The following is a 17,136-nucleotide window of genomic DNA, read 5'->3' on the forward strand; positions in this document are numbered from 1 at the left end:
GTGTAAAAGTTTTTTTGTGGATATATTGCCAGTGGAATTGGTGGGTCATATGGTAACTGTGTAACTTTTTGAGTGACCAAACTGTTTCCCAAAACGACTGTATCCTTTTATATTCCCATTAGCAGTGTATGTGGGTCTTATTTCTACATCCTTGCCAATACTTGTTATTGTCTGTGTTTTGGATTATAGCCATCCTAGTGGGTGTGAACAGAGTTGACTTAAAAAAAATTGTTTTTATGTTGATTGCTAAATATGGTTTTAATTTAAATCAATTTTATTGAGGTGTAATTTACATGTAATAAAATCATACAAGATTTAGAATATTTCTAGTTACCCTGGAAAGTTCTCATGTGTCTTATGATCCCTGTGCCAAAGACTACTGGTCTGATTTCTGTCATAGATCAGTTTTGCCAGTTGTGGAAGTTCATCTCAGTGAAATCTTAGACTATATATTCCTTTTTGTCTGGCCTCTTTGACTCCCAAGTGTTTGAGATTTGTTCATGATATTACATGTGTTAGTTACTTCTTTTTTTTTTTTAATTTTAAAAAAATTTTTGTATTGTTGGTAGGTATTCCGTTTGAGATGAAAGCAGTTTATTCACTTGTTAATGGCCAGTTAGGCGAACATATCCATCATTGAGAGTTATCTTGTGCGTCTCAGTATTTCCTTCCTTCCTTCCTCCTCTTTTGTCCCTGTCTGCTCCCCTGCTTCCCTTGCAACCATTGATCTGCTTTCTGTTATAGGTTAATATGCATTGTATATACATGGAGTTATAAACTGTATACTCTTTTTGTCTATCTTCTTTAACTCTGCATAGTCATCATAAATTCATCTGGGTTGCTGCATGTATCAATAGTCCCTTTAAAAAAAAAACACATTCCTTTTTATCACTATATAGTATTCCATTGTGTGGCCGTAGCATAATTTATTTATCCATTTACTTGTTGATATTTGTGTTGTTTCTAGTTTTGGGCTATTACAAATAAAACTTCTAGGAACATGTGTGTACAAATTTATGTGTAGGCATATGCTTTTATTTCTCTCTGGTGAATACCAAAGAGTGCAAAAATCTTACTCTGTGGTCTTTATGAGAGACACAGGTTAAGTATAAAGACACCAGAAGTTCGATAGTCCAAGGGTAGGAAAATATGCTACACAAACAGAACTCAAGAAAGCTGGAGTAACATACAGAGTTTAAAGCAAGAAGCATTACTGGAGATAACATGGGACATCTCATGATTACAAAGGTGTCCAATCTATCCAGAATGTAAAACTATATGAATCTAAAAACAAAGCTTAAAAATATATGGAGTAAAAGTAGAGATAGACAAATCTAGTTTTAGTCGGATGCTTGAGCACACTTTTCTCAATCTGATAGAATAAACAAGTCAAAAAGATAGTAAGGACGGAAGACTTGAACAACATAATTATCAGATACAAACTGTGTGACATACATTGAATGTGACACTCAGTAAATGCACTTTCTTTTCAAGTATGCATGGAACATTCAATGTATCCTGAGCATAAAGTGTAAGTCTCAACAAATTCTAAACAATTGAAATCATTCAGAGTTTTTTTGTGACTACAGTATAATTAACTTAGAAATCAATAATAAAAAGTTTTATGAAATATCAAATGACTATGTTTTCATTCATACTCTGCCAGCAGGAATGTAAATTAGTACAACTACCATTAAAAATTGTTTTGCAGTATCTACAAAGTGAACATGTGATCTAGCGATGCTATATGCTTGCCAAAAGACACATACAAAAATATTAATGGCAGTATAATTTGTAACAGCCACCCCCCCAAAAAAAACCTAGAAATACCTCAAATATATCTCTATAGAACAGATAATTTTGGTTATATTCATTGCATTGATTACAACAATGAAAAGAGAATGGGCTACTATTGCTAAATGCAGAGCATGGATGAATCAGTATCACAAACATAATGTTCAGTGAGAACAGCCAAACACAAAAGGGAACATACTGTGTGATTCCCTTTATATAAATGACAAGCAGGCAAAGGTAATCTGTGGCAGTAGAAGTCAGAACGGTGACTCCCTTTGTTAAGGAGTAATGACTGAAGGGAACATGCAAAGGGCTTCTAGGCACTGACAGTGTTGGTCTAGGTAATGGTTACATGGAGTATATACATTTGTAAAACTTCTTTGAGCATATATACACTTTAAGATTTCCTACTTTACCGTTTGTATTGTATGTTTTATGTTACCAAATATATTTTAGCATTCGTCGTTTCACTCGTTGCGTGTATTTGTGTACGTTGCTGTTGGACCTACAAATAGGTACACGCTTGCATACTCCTTGGAAGGCTGTTTGACAGTATTTTGGCAGAAGGTGTGCAGATACTTAATTTTTGTCCAAATAATTCCATTCCTGTAATGTTTTTGTTTCATCCTCTGAATACAAGAGGAAGAAGCTACACATATGTGTATGCTTATTGCTGTAGCTTATAATAGGGCGCTAGGAGAACTCAAACTATGCGCTAGGGAGAGAGCAGGTCAGTCCTCAATGACACAATGGTAAATGGCTAAATATCCATTGAAACATGCCAATCACATGGCAACATGGAAAGATATTTATGAAATGTCAGACGAGTACACTATGTTTACAGCTTTGTTAGAATACATGTAGGGAATAAAATGGAAGGGAACACGATAGGGAAGCAATCATATTAAGGCAGGGAAAAGGCTAACCCATTGTCTTTCATTACTTTAAAAAGTATTTCTTCAAACAAAAATATAGAGAATTGGCTACTTAAAGTGTCAGCAAACTATATTGTTTTTACACAGTAGTAACAATTGGATGTTAATTTGTGTGGTTTTTTCTTGATAGGAGAGGTATAAACTATATAACTTTTGAAGATTCTCACAATGAATTGAAGTTTTCATTATGTATCTAAAAGTAATTACAATAAAACAGGGTAATATAGGTCTGGTCCTGGTATAACTTATGTTTTGGAGTTGCAGAGTCGTCGAAGGTTAGACATTTATGTATCCTTTCCTAATGTAAGGCAGGTTTTCGAAGCAGATACCAGCGGTTTACACATTTGATTTGCTATTTTGAGAGAAGAAATCAGTTTTCATAATTTGTTCTGAACAGCATCTTATTGGAGTTTCAATAAAAGGCTTTAAAGGGGCTAAAGAATTACCAAATACACTGACCAAGGACTGAGAAGAATACACATAGCTCAGTGGGGTGCCTCTGGGGGATGCCACGTAGAATTGGAGTTGGGGCTGGTTCCAAGGAAGAGTCTAGGGTACACTTTGTACTATGATGGTTTACATTACTTCCTAATGGTGTTTTTGTATATTAGCTGTATATTTTACGTGACTTCTTTAATTCTTGTTAATGTTCTGTAAGCCAAATTCCAACTTCAATTCTGTGGTCTATAGGAGTATGTAAGAATGAATAATCTGCTCTGAAATGTGAAGTCTGTTTTGCTTCCCCTGCCCTTGTTCTTTGGAAAATAATTGATCTTTTCTGTTCCAAAAGAATTTGTGGTGAGCAGCATAACTTCTACTTTACCTTTCACCCTGGAAGTAAAATATTGTTGTGTGTATTAATTTTGGTGAGCTCTCCTTACTTGGAGATTAACTTTTTGTTGTTCCACTGAGTTCTTTAACACTTATTGAAATGACTTAGTTTGTGTCTTAAAACAATTTTTATATGTGTATATTGCTCCTCTGAATTCGTCAGTCATTTAACTGGGTCTCTATATGCCATTTAAAGTAAGAATGATAGAATAAAATGATTTTATTCTACATATATTATTCCCTAGAGATTTGGGTTCTTTAGTCTTTTTCTTTTGCCTTTTACTGTGTGTTGAGGCTGCAATTAAATAGCTCGATTTATTAGGATTTGTAAAATAAATATTCCAGTGTTACATTTACCAAAAAACTTTTGAGTAATTCTCTCTCTTTTTTAAAATTCAGGCTCTGCTGGTTCTTCATCAGTTAGATAGCATTGATTTGTGGAATCCTGATGCTCCTGTGGAAACATTTTGGGAAATTAGGTATATGTACTTTAACTTTTTAATTCAAGTTAAAGTTTTATTTCGCATTTATTTTTTGTCTTTCGATATTAACTCTGTAGTACTTGGTCAGTTGTGAAACTTTATAGAGGTTTTATGATCTTGTATTTTATTTGTCTTGAATTGTTAATTAGATTCTTGTTTTAACTGTAAGAATTGTTGTCACAGCGATTTAGAAAGTAAATTTTTTATATATTTTTTTATTTTTTAACGTTTATTTATTATTGAGGGACAGAGAGACACAGAGCATGAGCAGGGGAGGGGTAGAGAGAGGGGGAGACACAAAATCTGAAGCAGGCTCCAGGCTCTGAGCTGTCAGCACAGAGCCCTTTGTGGGGCTCGAACTCACAAACTGCGAGATCACGACCTGAGCCAAAGTCAGTCACCTAACCAACTGAGCCACCCAGGTGCTCCAAGAAAGTAAAATTTAAAACATTGTGCTAAATATTATTACCCAACCATAAGTACTGTTACTTAGTGTTTTCTCTTATGTTCCAGATTTCCATGTAGTTACAACTGTGCATTAAATTGTTAGAAATAGGAGCTTAGAGTGTTAAAATTATATGATGTTAATCATTTATTTCTCTTTTTAAAACTATGATCTTTCATAAATTTTCCATAATACCAATGATTTTGATAAGTGAGTTAATAATGAACATCTGTTTAGGGGCACCTGGGTGGCTCAGTCAGTTCACCATCTGACTTCAGCTCAGGTCCTGATGTCACTGCTAGTGAGTTCGAGCCCCGTGTTTTGGGCTCGGTGCTGACAGCTCAGATTCTGTGTCTCCCTCTCTCTCTGCCCCTCCCCTGCCCACGTTCTGTCTCTGTCTCTCAGTCTCTCTCTTAGTCTCTCTCTCTCTCTCAAAAATATTTTTTAAAAATAAGGAACATCTGTTTAGAAGGTAAAAATATATACAGAATTTTATAATTTATTTCCTAGGTTGTATAAATTATTATCTTTTAAAGAGCACAAAGACAACACATTGAGAAAAATGGAAATGTGTAATCCTCAGGTGTATTTTGTCATTATCTCATCATAGAAGTGGGTGCACTGTCTTCCCTGGCAGCTGAGTTAAATCCTAGACACAGAGCAGTGATCTTGAATAGTAATGTAATGTGAACCACATACCTAATTTAAAATTTTCTGCGTTGCCGCATTACAGAGTGTAAAGGAAAGGTATTACTAATTTTAATAATATTTTTAAACCCAGCTTCTATTTCTAGAATATTATTCCAATATATAATCAATATAAAAATTATTGAGATATCTTGCATTATTTTTTTCCGTCAAGTCTTCAAAATTTGGTTGTGTTTCACACTTACAGCACATCTCAGTTTGGGCAAGCCACATTTCAAGTGCCCATTAGTCACATGTGGCTGGCTAGTGGCTACAGTGTTGGACAATATGATGACTCTGGAGTGGGGATCAGCAAATTTTTTGTCTAAAAGGTCAGGTAGTAAATATCATAGATTGGTGGACCAGATAGTCTCTGTCAGAACTATTCAGTTTCACTGTCGGAGCACGAAAGCGAATGCCATAGACAGTATGTAAATGAATGGGTGTGGCCACGTTCCACTGAGACTTTATTTATGGAAAGCAAGTAATGGACCGGATTTGGTCTACAGGCAGTTGTTTGCAGATCCCTGCTCTAGAGCACTGGGTTTACATACAGCCTATGCTGTGCACGTAGGCTGTCATTTCTTCTGAGTCTTCTGCAAAGATGAGATGTGTAGATGAAACACTTGGGAGTTTGGGGATTGGAGGATTTAGGGTTGCTTGCTTTTTTTTTTTTTTTTAACATAATTTGTAGACCTCTTCCCTTTGATTATCGTGCTATTAACATTTTGAGAATCAATTTCTTTAAAACAAAATCCTAGCTTCTGTATATTTATATCCATTATGAGAGAATGTCATTCTTATGTACTGATTATACCTCTGTTAGGTTATTTATCGATGATACTGATAACCACAAACTTTATGCTATTGCAGCTCTCAAATGCTTTTTTACATCTGCAAGAAATTAACTAGCCATCAAATGCTTAGTAGCACAGAAATTCTCAAATGGTTGCGGGAAATTTTGATCTGCAGGAATAAATTTCTTCTTAAAAATAAGGTAAGCAAAGTGACATCTTTAAAATGGAAGCCTATTTTGGGGTAAATGGGAAGAGATTAAGAAAATGTATATTAGCCAAATTAAGTCCTACTTTAGCTTTTTCTGCCTACGGTGTCTTCAAAGGGAAATATGTGTGCAGAGGATAATGGCTGAGAAGTTAACATTTTAAAATTTGTTGAGTCTCTGTCCTTGAAGTTGCAATCTTGATAAATTCCAGTTGAGTTCAACAGGACTCTATGGGGCAGGCCGAGGAGGAGTGGGGGCTGCTATAACCAAATTAGATTGAGAAACATATTCTATCTTGTCTCAAGTTTGTGCATAAGACTTGAATCTTATGGTTTAGGCTAGTCCAGTTATCTGTCAAGAAACTTAAGGAAAGAGGTTAAGGGTCTTTAAGTTTATTTACATTTCTGCCGTGACAATTTCACCTCTTCAAATATCTGAGTCCTCTCCCTTACGGTTGAGTGAAAAGTCTTGATTCTGAACTGTTAAAGTATGGGGACAAGATTTTAGGGAGTTAGAGAAGAGCTTTAAATTTCTTTTATCATAAAGTTTCTGTAGTCAGTTAAATTTTTTTTCTATTATGGTGTAATTTTTGGAGTTCTTGATTCAATGAATTTTTATCTTTTTCTAGAATAATAACTCCAAGATATCTTAAACATATTATACTCATGTTTTTCAGTGTACCATGCAGCTTGTTAAATTTCTTTGTTTAGAAATGGGCTAATGGTGATTTAGGTTTTATACATGAGGGTTATCTTAGTGTGTTAATATAGTGGGATTTGGCATTATCCCAAAGATAAGGAACAAGATTAGACTTCAGGGTTTCATACCTTTGCCTATGGTATAATTCTCCAGAGTATAAGCATTAGTAATCCAGTAATAATCTGCAGTACTCTGGTCAGTAAAGTTGCAACAGGCTTGGCATATTTACCAGTGTTAATTACTGGTCCAAAGGAACTTAGTGTCAAAAGAGTCAACTTCCAATTATCCTGATATGGCACAGGGTAAAATCTTATGGGGAGAAAATTGTTGTCATTTGTAATTGACTGAGAAGTACCTTGTATTTTTCATATGGTAGATTTATGTTATTGATGTTTAACTGTGCTCATGTTAGATCTAGAAATGTTAATTTGCATTTCTAGAACCTGTTGTTTCTGGTGATTTGAAGGGTGGAAGGCTGAGGAGCTTCAAAGACACTGAGCAAACATTATTCGTACTATTGGGTCTCTAGTGAATATTCTTCAAGGATTAGGAGTTGGGATGAGAAGTTTTCCAGGATAGTTGCAAACAGAAAGACAGCTCATATTATGTATTTAGTTTTCTTGATTATCAGTGCTTCAGAAAGGCTTACTTATTTCTTCTTTTTAGCAGGCAGATAGAAGTTCCTGTCACTTTCTCTTCCTTTACGGGGTAGGATGTGATGTTCCTTCGAGTGGAGCTACCAGTCAGATGTCCATGGATCATGAAGAATTAATACGTACTTGTACGCCTGGAGCCTCTCTTCGGAAGGGAAAAGGAAACTCATCCATGGTAAGCAGCTTCTTTTGTAGTTTTCCTGTATTATTATCATCTGTGCTGTATGTTTTTTCCTGAATGAACTTTGGTAAATTTCAACTAGATGATACAGTGTAGTAAAGAACTGCTTAGATTCTAGTTCGATCACTGATCTTTGTGGAACCTCGGGCAAGTTCCTAACAACCCTGTGACCCAGTTCATCAGCTTTAAAATGGGGATAACAACAATTTATGTCCCAGAAGTGTTGGAAGGATTAAATGAGATTGTGTGTAAACAGCACTTGATTGATTGACACTTATTGATAAGCTATAACTGAGAGCTACAATTATCATAAACCTCTACTGTACAAAGGACCATTCATATCCATTCATATCGCAGAAGTTTAAAAGTTGTTCCACCTAACAAAAATACAAATTTACTGGAGATAAAGCATTGTGCTTGAAATAGATAAGTGTCTGTGTTTTTTGTGTTTGTGTGCATAATTCTTTTTAAAAATAAATCACAGTACAAGTGAAAATAGCAAATCATGACAAAAGAATGTCTCTTCCAGACCAAACCTGTTTTGTTTTGTTTTTTACTCTTAAAAACCTAAAAACACTATTTGTGGCATTTAGGATGCAGCTACGAATCTAGAGAGTACATTTCTTTAATCCTTATCAGTGGAGATGAGTGTCTGCTTTTTTCATGGGAAGGTCAGCAGCGTGTATTCACAGCCTTGTTGTAGGATTAGGTTAACTTCCCTAATCTTTGCCATATATAGCCTGCAGGAATCTTGATTATACTGATATTCCACAGAAGATCTTGCTGGTCCACTTGACCATTGGCATTTTACTGTTAGACTTGAAAATCTAGAAGTACAGACCAAAGCTCTTTTATCCCTAATTTTCAGTATAACCTTCTGTTGAGGAAAAACAACAAGTAAGCAGTATAGTGTTTACTGCAGTCTATGTTGACTGCAGAATTTACATTCATTTTGTAAATGAGGATTCCTTTTGGGACTCTGTAACCCAGAATCAAGTATATCTTCTACAGCAACATTCGGTTCTTGTCCGTGCCCTTATTTTAGTCCTTGTTGCAGCGGACTTACTTTATTTCTTACTACTGGTGGGTAGATAGAATTTCTTACTACTTCCTTTGTCATTTATAATTGAGTTGGAAGTGCATTGCATTTTTCATTCAGTAGATTTATGCCACGGGTACTTTACTTGTGTTTGCGTTAGACTTCATCTATATTTCTAGGATCTAAAGTAAGGATAATACCTATTCGATTTGAAATTGGACAAATGGTAGCATTATGTTGGTCCAAATCATCTCATTTCTCATTCAGACAAAGATGTTTAGGGGTTTGAAAATTCCTGTCATGGTTGCAGGGGAAAGCTTTTGCGTGTTCTTGAATGCACACATACATGGTACACAGTGTGTTGCATTGTTGGATTTGATAAATAAAATCACCTAACCTAAGTTGCAAACATAATGCCTCTCATCCCTGACTCCCAGGATAGTGCAGCAGGGTGCAGCGGCACACCGCCGATATGCCGACAGGCTCAGACCAAACTCGAAGTGGCCCTGTACATGTTTCTGTGGAGCCCTGACACTGAAGCTGTTCTGGTCGCCATGTCCTGCTTCCGCCACCTCTGTGAGGAGGCAGATATCCGGTGTGGGGTGGATGAAGTGTCGGTGCACAACTTCTTGCCCAACTATAACACATTCATGGAATTTGCCTCTGTCAGCAATATGATGTCAACAGGTAAGTGTGGATAATGTCCCCCCACCCCGCCACTCATTTTGCCTCGAGTCACACGACATCTGATTGTGCCAGGAATGTAGGAACTACTTGGTAAGCTTAGAGAGTTAATTCAAGAAGCTCACCTGAAATCCTTTTCTACATAAGATAGGGTGAAACTAAATAGCATTTGAAACAAATTGTTAACTTCTCACTGAGCTTTTCATACGCAGTACAATTGTTTAAAAACTGGCAGTATAAATTACTGTCAGTTTCAGATTGTGTAATTTACTGTGGCTGAACTGTATATGGTGAAGTTTTAAACACACTGGCCTATGTTTTGAGTAAATATAGGTGGGAATAGCTTATTTTATGCTGTGGATATTGTAGAGTCCAAGTTAAGTACCTTTCCTGTGAGGCTAGCAAAAGGAAGCATTCACCTTTATCATAGGAAGCATTCCTTCCACTCCTCCTACTCTGCCTTGGGGGTTTGGCCGGCCAGGCTCTCCCATGGCATTCAGCGCTCTAAGTGCAACGAGTTGATGTGCTCTTGTCTTTGCTTAGGAAGAGCAGCACTTCAGAAAAGAGTGATGGCACTACTCAGGCGCATCGAGCACCCCACTGCAGGAAACACGGAGGTATGCTCTTTGCAACAGAAACAGCTCCCCAGGCCCCACATGTTGTGTGCGTGTGTGTGTGTGTGTGTGTGTGTGTGTGTGTGTGTGAGACAAGGAATGGCTTTTGAAGCAGATCTAATTTATATGTGCATATTACATGTGGGATATTATACCTCTAGTATGCACCAAGTTTGAGACCTATCGCTGATTAATTTTTAGTCCTAAGTTTAAAATTGCTTTCAAGTGGTAATTGCTTTCATTTTAGGCTTGGGAAGATACACATGCAAAGTGGGAACAAGCCACAAAACTAATCCTCAACTATCCAAAAGCTAAAATGGAAGATGGCCAGGTGGGTTTGTGAAGTTGGTTTTTGTCTTTTAATTGATCTGCTAAACGTGTGTACTTCACTTCAGTAATCTTTGGAGTCACTCTTCGTATAACATATATATAGTTGTTGTAAGACTTATTTAGTGTTGGTTCATCTAAAACTGCACTATTATGGGGGTGCGTGGTGGCTCAGTTAAGTGTCTGACCTCGGCTCAGGTCACGACGTCATGGCTTATGAGTTCAGCCCCACGTCGGACTCTGTGTGCTGACGGCTCAGAGCCTGGAGCCTGCTTCGGATTCTGTGTCTCCCTCTCTCTCTCTCTCTGTCGCTCCCCCACTTGCTCGCTCTCTCTCTCTCTCTCTCCCCAAAATAAATAAACATTAAAACTGCACTATTATGGTAGCCACTAGCCACATGTGGCTACTTACGTTTAAATGAAAATTTAAAGTAATTTAAATACAGTTAAAATTCAGTTTCTCGGTCTCACAGTAGCCACATTTCAAGGATTCATTAGCCAGATGTAGCAATTTGCTACTGTGTTGAACAGCACAGGTATAAAGTGTTTCCATCATTGCAGAAATATGGGGGAGCAGGAGCTAGAGATGATCTGTGGTAGAGACCCTTCCTTTACCCTCTTTCCTTCTCTTTTTCCATCAGAGTATTTCACAGAATTTTTAGGAAAGGGATGACAAAGTTAGATAAAAAATTAAAATTGAAGCAATACATTTTACTGTTTTGTTAGGTATTCTTTTTTTTCTTTAAGTTTATTTATTTTTGAGAGAGACAGAGACAGCATGAGTGGGGGAGGGGCAAAGAGAGAGGAAGAGAGAGGATCCCAAACAGGCTCCGCACTGTCAGCACACAGCCCACACTTGGCACACACTTGGCATAATGTTTGTAAGGTTTGGACTCATGGGAGTCCAAAGCTTTGTAAAAGAAGTTTCATATTCTGGGTTGGTTCTATCAGTCTATGACAAAAATATATTAGTGGCTCTTAAAAAATGTATATGGTAATCTAAGTTTGGACTTCTTTTTTTTCCCTTTTTCACATCCTTTTTTTAATTGGAATATAACATACATAAAAAACATGTATAAATCAAAGCAACAGTTCAGAATATTAGGAGATGAACATGCCTGTGGAACCAGCACCCACAACAAGAAAAAAAAATCCTTACTAGCACATGGGAAGCCTTTGTTGTGCCCCACTTCCAATCACTAAACAACCCAAGAGTAACCATTATCCTGACTACTAAATACAATAGCTTTCCTGTTTTAAGCTTTCTGTAAATGGAGTGCTGGAGATGTAGTCTTTTATATCTGGCTTCTGTCACTCAACAGTGTGAGAGTGACCTACACTGCTCTGGGCCATTGTCATTCGTTCACTGTTATTGCTGTATGTTATTTCGTTCAGCAGACAGTTCACAATTTAATTTTGCTTTCTATTCTCTTTGGACACTGGATAGCTATACAAAGACTATTGAGTTATTTTGACCCGTGCTGCTTTGAACATTCTTGAATGTGTCTTTTGGTAACTGTCTAGGTATATTTCTGTAAAGTACATACTTAACAGTGGAACTGCTGGGTAATAGGGTATGCAGATACACATATGGGGAATATAAATTGATACAACAAGTACTTAAAAAACACTTGTGGTTTCACAAGGGCTTTTAAAAGACAACATTTAAAATTTTTTTTTAATGTTTACTTATTTTTGAGAGACAGAGATACAGAGCATGAGTGGGGAAGGGGCAGAGAGAGAGGGAGATACAGAATCCGAAGCAGGCTCCAGGCTCCGAGCTGTCAGCACAGAGCCTGACACGGGGCTTGAACCACAAACTGCCAGATCATGACCTGAGCCGAAGTCAGATGCTTAACTGACTGAGCCACCATACAATTAACATTTTTTAAAATAATGTTTGTTTATTTTTGAGACACAGTGTGTGTGCGCAGGGGAGGGGCAGAAAGAGAGGAAGACAGAATCCCAAGCTATTGCCACACTGTCAGCACAGAGCCCGATGCAAGGCTCAAACCCACAAGGTCAGATCATGACCTGAGCTGAAATCAAGAGTCAGACTCTTAACCAACTGAGGCACCCAGTCGCCCCAAGCAATTAACATTTTAAAAAAAACTGCTATAGGGGCGCCTTGGTGGCTCAATCGGTTGAGGTTCAACTTCAGCTCAGGTCATGATCTCATGGTCTGTGAGTTCGAGACCCGCGTCGGGCTCTGGGCTGACAGCTCAGAGCCTGGAGCCTGCTTCATATTCTGGGTCTCCCTCTCTCTCTCTCTCTCTCTGCCCTCTCCCTCTCATGCTGTCTCTCCTGTCTCTCAAAAATAAATAAACACTAAAAAAAAAAAAAAAAAATTAAAAAAAAAAGATAAAAACTGCTATAGCACCTCTGTAAATGATGAAACATTCAGCCATTAAAAGCATTCCTCTTACTGGAATTATTACTACATCGTATGTTAAATAACTGGAATTTAAATAAAAACTTGAAACAAAAATTAAAAAAAAATAAAAGCATTCCTTTTAAAGAGTATATGCATGGGGCATGTGGGTGGTTAAGTTGGTTAAGTGTCTGGCTCTTGATTTCAGCTCAGGTCATGCACGGTTCTTGGTATCGAGCCTTATGTGGGACTCTGCACTGACAGCTTGGAACCTACTTGGGATTCTCTCTTCTCACTCTCTCTCTGCCCCTCCCCTGCTCACACTCTCTTTCTCACAAAAAAACAAAACAAAAAAAAGAGTATATGCCAGACCGATTCACTAACTGATTCGTGATTGTCAAATTAGAGCTCTTTAAAGACCAAAAGCAGAAAATAAAACATTGTATATACTTTTTTCTAATTCAGTGAGGTAAAAAAAATATCTTGAAGTACTTAAATATTCAATGAAATTAGTTATATCAGGCCTTGGCAGAGGTAAGTTGAAAACGTTATACATGTATATATAATACATAATATATTAATATAAATAGATATAAATATGTATATAACATATAATTATACATATATGTATAATATATATAAATTATATGTATATATACATATATGTATATATATAAATTTGTTTATTCATTTTGAGAGAGAGAGTGAGCTCAGGTGCATTCATGAGAGTGGGGTAGGGACAGAGAGAGAGAGAGAGAGAGAGAGAGAGAGAAGAGAGAATCCCAAGCAGGCTCCGTGCTGTCAGTGCAGAGCCTGACACGGGGCTCAATCTCATGAACTGTGAGATCATGGCCTGAGCCGAAATCAAGAGTTGGACGCTTGACCGAGGAGCTACCCAGAGGCCCCTGCTGCAAACATTATATTAACATTACATATTCAATTAATAACTGAATTTACTATGCCAGAGAATGGAACGTTATCAAGGGAAACCTGAAATGTACTAGTGGAACAGAACTGAAATGTAAGAAACTTGTGGTAATCATTTGGACCCTGTTAAATAAACAGTAGAATTCAAACTAGGAAAAAACACTTAACCTAATTCTTAATGTGCTGCAGAAGTCAAGACACAAAAGATCCGCCCAGAGAGAACAATGCCACTATCAAAATTTTTATATTTCAGCTTAACTTTAACTTGACTTATTTAGCTTTTTTTATATGTAATATGATGTAGTTCAAGAACATTTAACTGTAACTTGAAAACAGAATACTCACTACGATGTTCCCAGAGGCAAGAAGGGAATAAGCATTATTGTTTCTGTTGGAGGGAATCTAACCAAGACTGCCAAAAAGTGCGGTGAAAAGCAAGGCTGAGAGAGAAAATATGAACCCTGTGAGAGAAAAGTCTTTAAACCTATTATGAAAACTTCAGTTACTAAAACACAGGTTGATGACAGTACATTACATTCACCATACCTAGTCGATAAGAATATACAGAATGAGCTTTGACTGCCGTGTAAAAAATTCCTCTTTACCTGTTCTTGCCTAAATTTTCAAGGCAGCCTTCAATGAATCTCATTCAAATCTGTCTATAAGCCAACATACCAAGGAACAGAGAAGTTTCTCTGTTTCATTTCTTAATTCTTCAGAAAGATTAATTGAATCATATCGTGAACTGTATCCCACAATAAAGTGTTTCCAAGCAAACATTACCCAAACTAATGCCCGTTAGAGCATTATGTTGAATTGATGTTTTTGAACTAACTGCAGGTCCTTGGGTCCTTGACTAAGATGTTAATGGTAAATAGATGCTAAATTGGGAAGGTGATGTTGGAGATAAGATGTTCTACATGTGAATTAATCTGAACTAACTGCTCTTCACACCCAGATGCTTCATCACAATCAGCCATATTCTGATTTTGCACTGATCTGGATGCTACTGCATCTGACGTCAGCCGCACTTAGCATATCATCAGCAATATGCCCATCATGGTGGTAATAATGGTAGGGTGGTGGTGCTGTGGACCAATAAATTGCAGGCCATTAAAGGATCCATTCCCAGTAGCCCCCTCCCCCCCCCACCCGAAAGTCCCCAGTGTGTGCAATACAAGATTCTTGAGATGCTTGTGCTATACGAATGGTGTTTATTTCCCCTGAAATACCATGCTCTGGATCTTGAGAGTGTGAACAGGCCTCTAGCATTTGTATTTGATTATCTACTGATGGCATTACTTAGTGTTAAAAACCAGGTCCTTTCCTGCTCCATTGCTTGTCCCACTTCTTTCTGATGGGCCTTGGGAGTCCCCTAAGCAAATGCCTGCTTGACTTTCTAACTTTCTGTTCTGAAGATCTGTACCACAACTGCTTTTAGGAGGATTGTGACCACGATCGTCATCTTCATCATCTTCTTTAAAGGGTTTCATATGTGCAGTGTCTTCTGGCTGTACCTCCCTGCTAGGGCTCCCAGCTGACTGGCTTGCATGGCTAGAATTCATCTCATTGCTAGATCCATCACTATGCCCACTACTGTTACCGGGACCAGTGCTTTCACCTTCACCGTTGTTGGCAGTTTCGTCAGAACTTCCCTGCACAGATTCCTCCGTGTCTGAAAGTCGCTGCTGCACGTGTTTGGATCTACTAATAAGTTGTTCATCCATTTCAATGTCACTGCCTCCACTTTGATGGGTATCACTGTTATCAGTACTTTAAGGGCTGGCTGCAGGTGACCAAGGTGATAGAGCTGCTCTTCTGAGCTCTTCTTCCTCTTTCTTATTTAATTTAGTATTTAATAACGATGCAGAAGAACTCTATTTAGATACCTGAGCCTAGTACTTTATTTAATAATGTTTTAAAAGAAAAAAAGGTTTCATTAACGTTGATGCCAAGTACAATGTTTGTTCACCGCGAACACTTGGCTCAAGGGTTGAGACTGGATAAAAGAGATGCCTAAGTGGCAGTGGATCCACATTCTTGACAAATAAAGGAAATAAGTCACGTAGGTACTGATCACCGTGTTCAGCACTGCGGCAGCCCACATGCGATCAATACGCTGAGGACTCAGTCGCTCTTCTGCTAAAAACTTCAAACTCTCTTGGCACTGTTTGATAATCTCAGTATGTAAATTTGGTCCAAATCTATGTTCTACCACATTGTTGCTTATAAGCCAGTTTGTAAGTTCTTTTGCAATGGTCATTTCTGTGTCTGATACCAATGATTCTTTATTGTACAAGTCACTGAAGGTGTGAAGTTGATTCATTATCTGACATAGTCCAGCCAACCTCACAAAGTAGGTGACAGAAAATACCGAAGTAAGATCTAGGCTTTCTGTGTCAAAACATGCTGTCAAAGCAGAGATTTGTAGGCAATGACCCTGTCACCGTGCTACATGTTAAGTCACCATGTTGCAAGCTGTACTCTGTCTCTACTCTTGTTCGGAGAATTTGCATAAATACCTATAACGTAGGTCCTAAAAGGGATAATGTGCTGCACGACTGCAGGGATAGTAGTCATACTCTGTTAGCTCCAGCTGTAATAAATGCATGTGTCATAAGAAATGGTAGTTTCAGGAGTTCCTTATTCAAAGCGATCCATCATGGGAGAAAGGCCATTTTTCCCACAAAACAAACATACATAATGAAGCAATTGCAATGGTACTTCTACACCCTGTTTATCATAGAATGCCCCTAATGTGTTGCTTTCTTGGGTTGATATGTTCTCTGTAATAGGATGAGTATTAGCTTATAAGCAGTATATAAAGAGAATTGAATTTGAAAAACCTTTGCCACACATAGTAAGAGTTTTTCTTTCTCATCTGTACTCCATAAACTAACAGGATCAGAACTCTCTAAAGATGACTCCTCAGTCAGATTCTTGTAGGATTTGATTATTTTCTGTTGTTTCTTGTTTTTCTGCACTCCTTTCCTTACAGTCCCTTCCTTCCTGTTTAGCGGTTCTTTTGCTTGATTACTCTCATCTTGCCATGCAGAATCTGTTAATAGTAGCATAATGCGGGCGTCTGGGTGGCTCAGCTGGTTAAGTGTTTCAGTCTTGGTTTTGGCTCAGGTCATGATCTCACAGTTCGTGGGTTCAAGTCCCATGTCCAGCTCTGCACTGATGGTATGGAGCCTGATTGGGATTCAGTCTCTTCCTCTCTCTCTGTCCCTCCCCTGTTTGCACTCTCTCTCTCTCCGCAAAAATAAATAAATTAACACTAAAAAAAAAAAAAAATAGTAGTACAATGTTTGCAAAGCTGGTCCCAGAGTACTTGAACTTGGGCCATCACTAATAAGTGCACATACTACTTGGTTGAAAATTTCCAAATGCTTATATTCCTTGAAGCAGCATAGACATTGCCTCTAGGTCCAGGGATTGATAGAAGCAAATAATTTGATTGCA

The 17,136-nt window shown here is 37.7% G+C and overlaps 1 protein-coding gene across 9 annotated transcripts in view; it reads left to right on the forward strand.

Annotated features, from left to right (window-relative positions):
- NF1 (neurofibromin 1) overlaps nucleotides 1-17,136 on the forward strand; it is a 319,551-nt gene that overhangs the window by 169,851 nt on the left and 132,564 nt on the right. For all 9 annotated transcript variants that reach the window (XR_006211074.1, XM_042966177.1, XM_042966176.1 and 6 more), the window contains exons 15-20: nucleotides 3,960-4,039; nucleotides 6,048-6,171; nucleotides 7,543-7,704; nucleotides 9,187-9,436; nucleotides 9,977-10,050; nucleotides 10,295-10,378. Coding sequence is in view for 8 of the 9 variants with exons in the window: in XM_042966177.1 (XP_042822111.1) it covers nucleotides 3,960-4,039; nucleotides 6,048-6,171; nucleotides 7,543-7,704; nucleotides 9,187-9,436; nucleotides 9,977-10,050; nucleotides 10,295-10,378 (774 nt within the window). In the remaining variant the exon portion in view is untranslated. The remainder of the gene's footprint in view (nucleotides 1-3,959; nucleotides 4,040-6,047; nucleotides 6,172-7,542; nucleotides 7,705-9,186; nucleotides 9,437-9,976; nucleotides 10,051-10,294; nucleotides 10,379-17,136) is intronic.

Source organism: Panthera tigris, chromosome E1 (genome assembly GCF_018350195.1).
Source record: "Panthera tigris isolate Pti1 chromosome E1, P.tigris_Pti1_mat1.1, whole genome shotgun sequence".
Taxonomy (NCBI): Eukaryota; Metazoa; Chordata; class Mammalia; order Carnivora; family Felidae; genus Panthera; species Panthera tigris.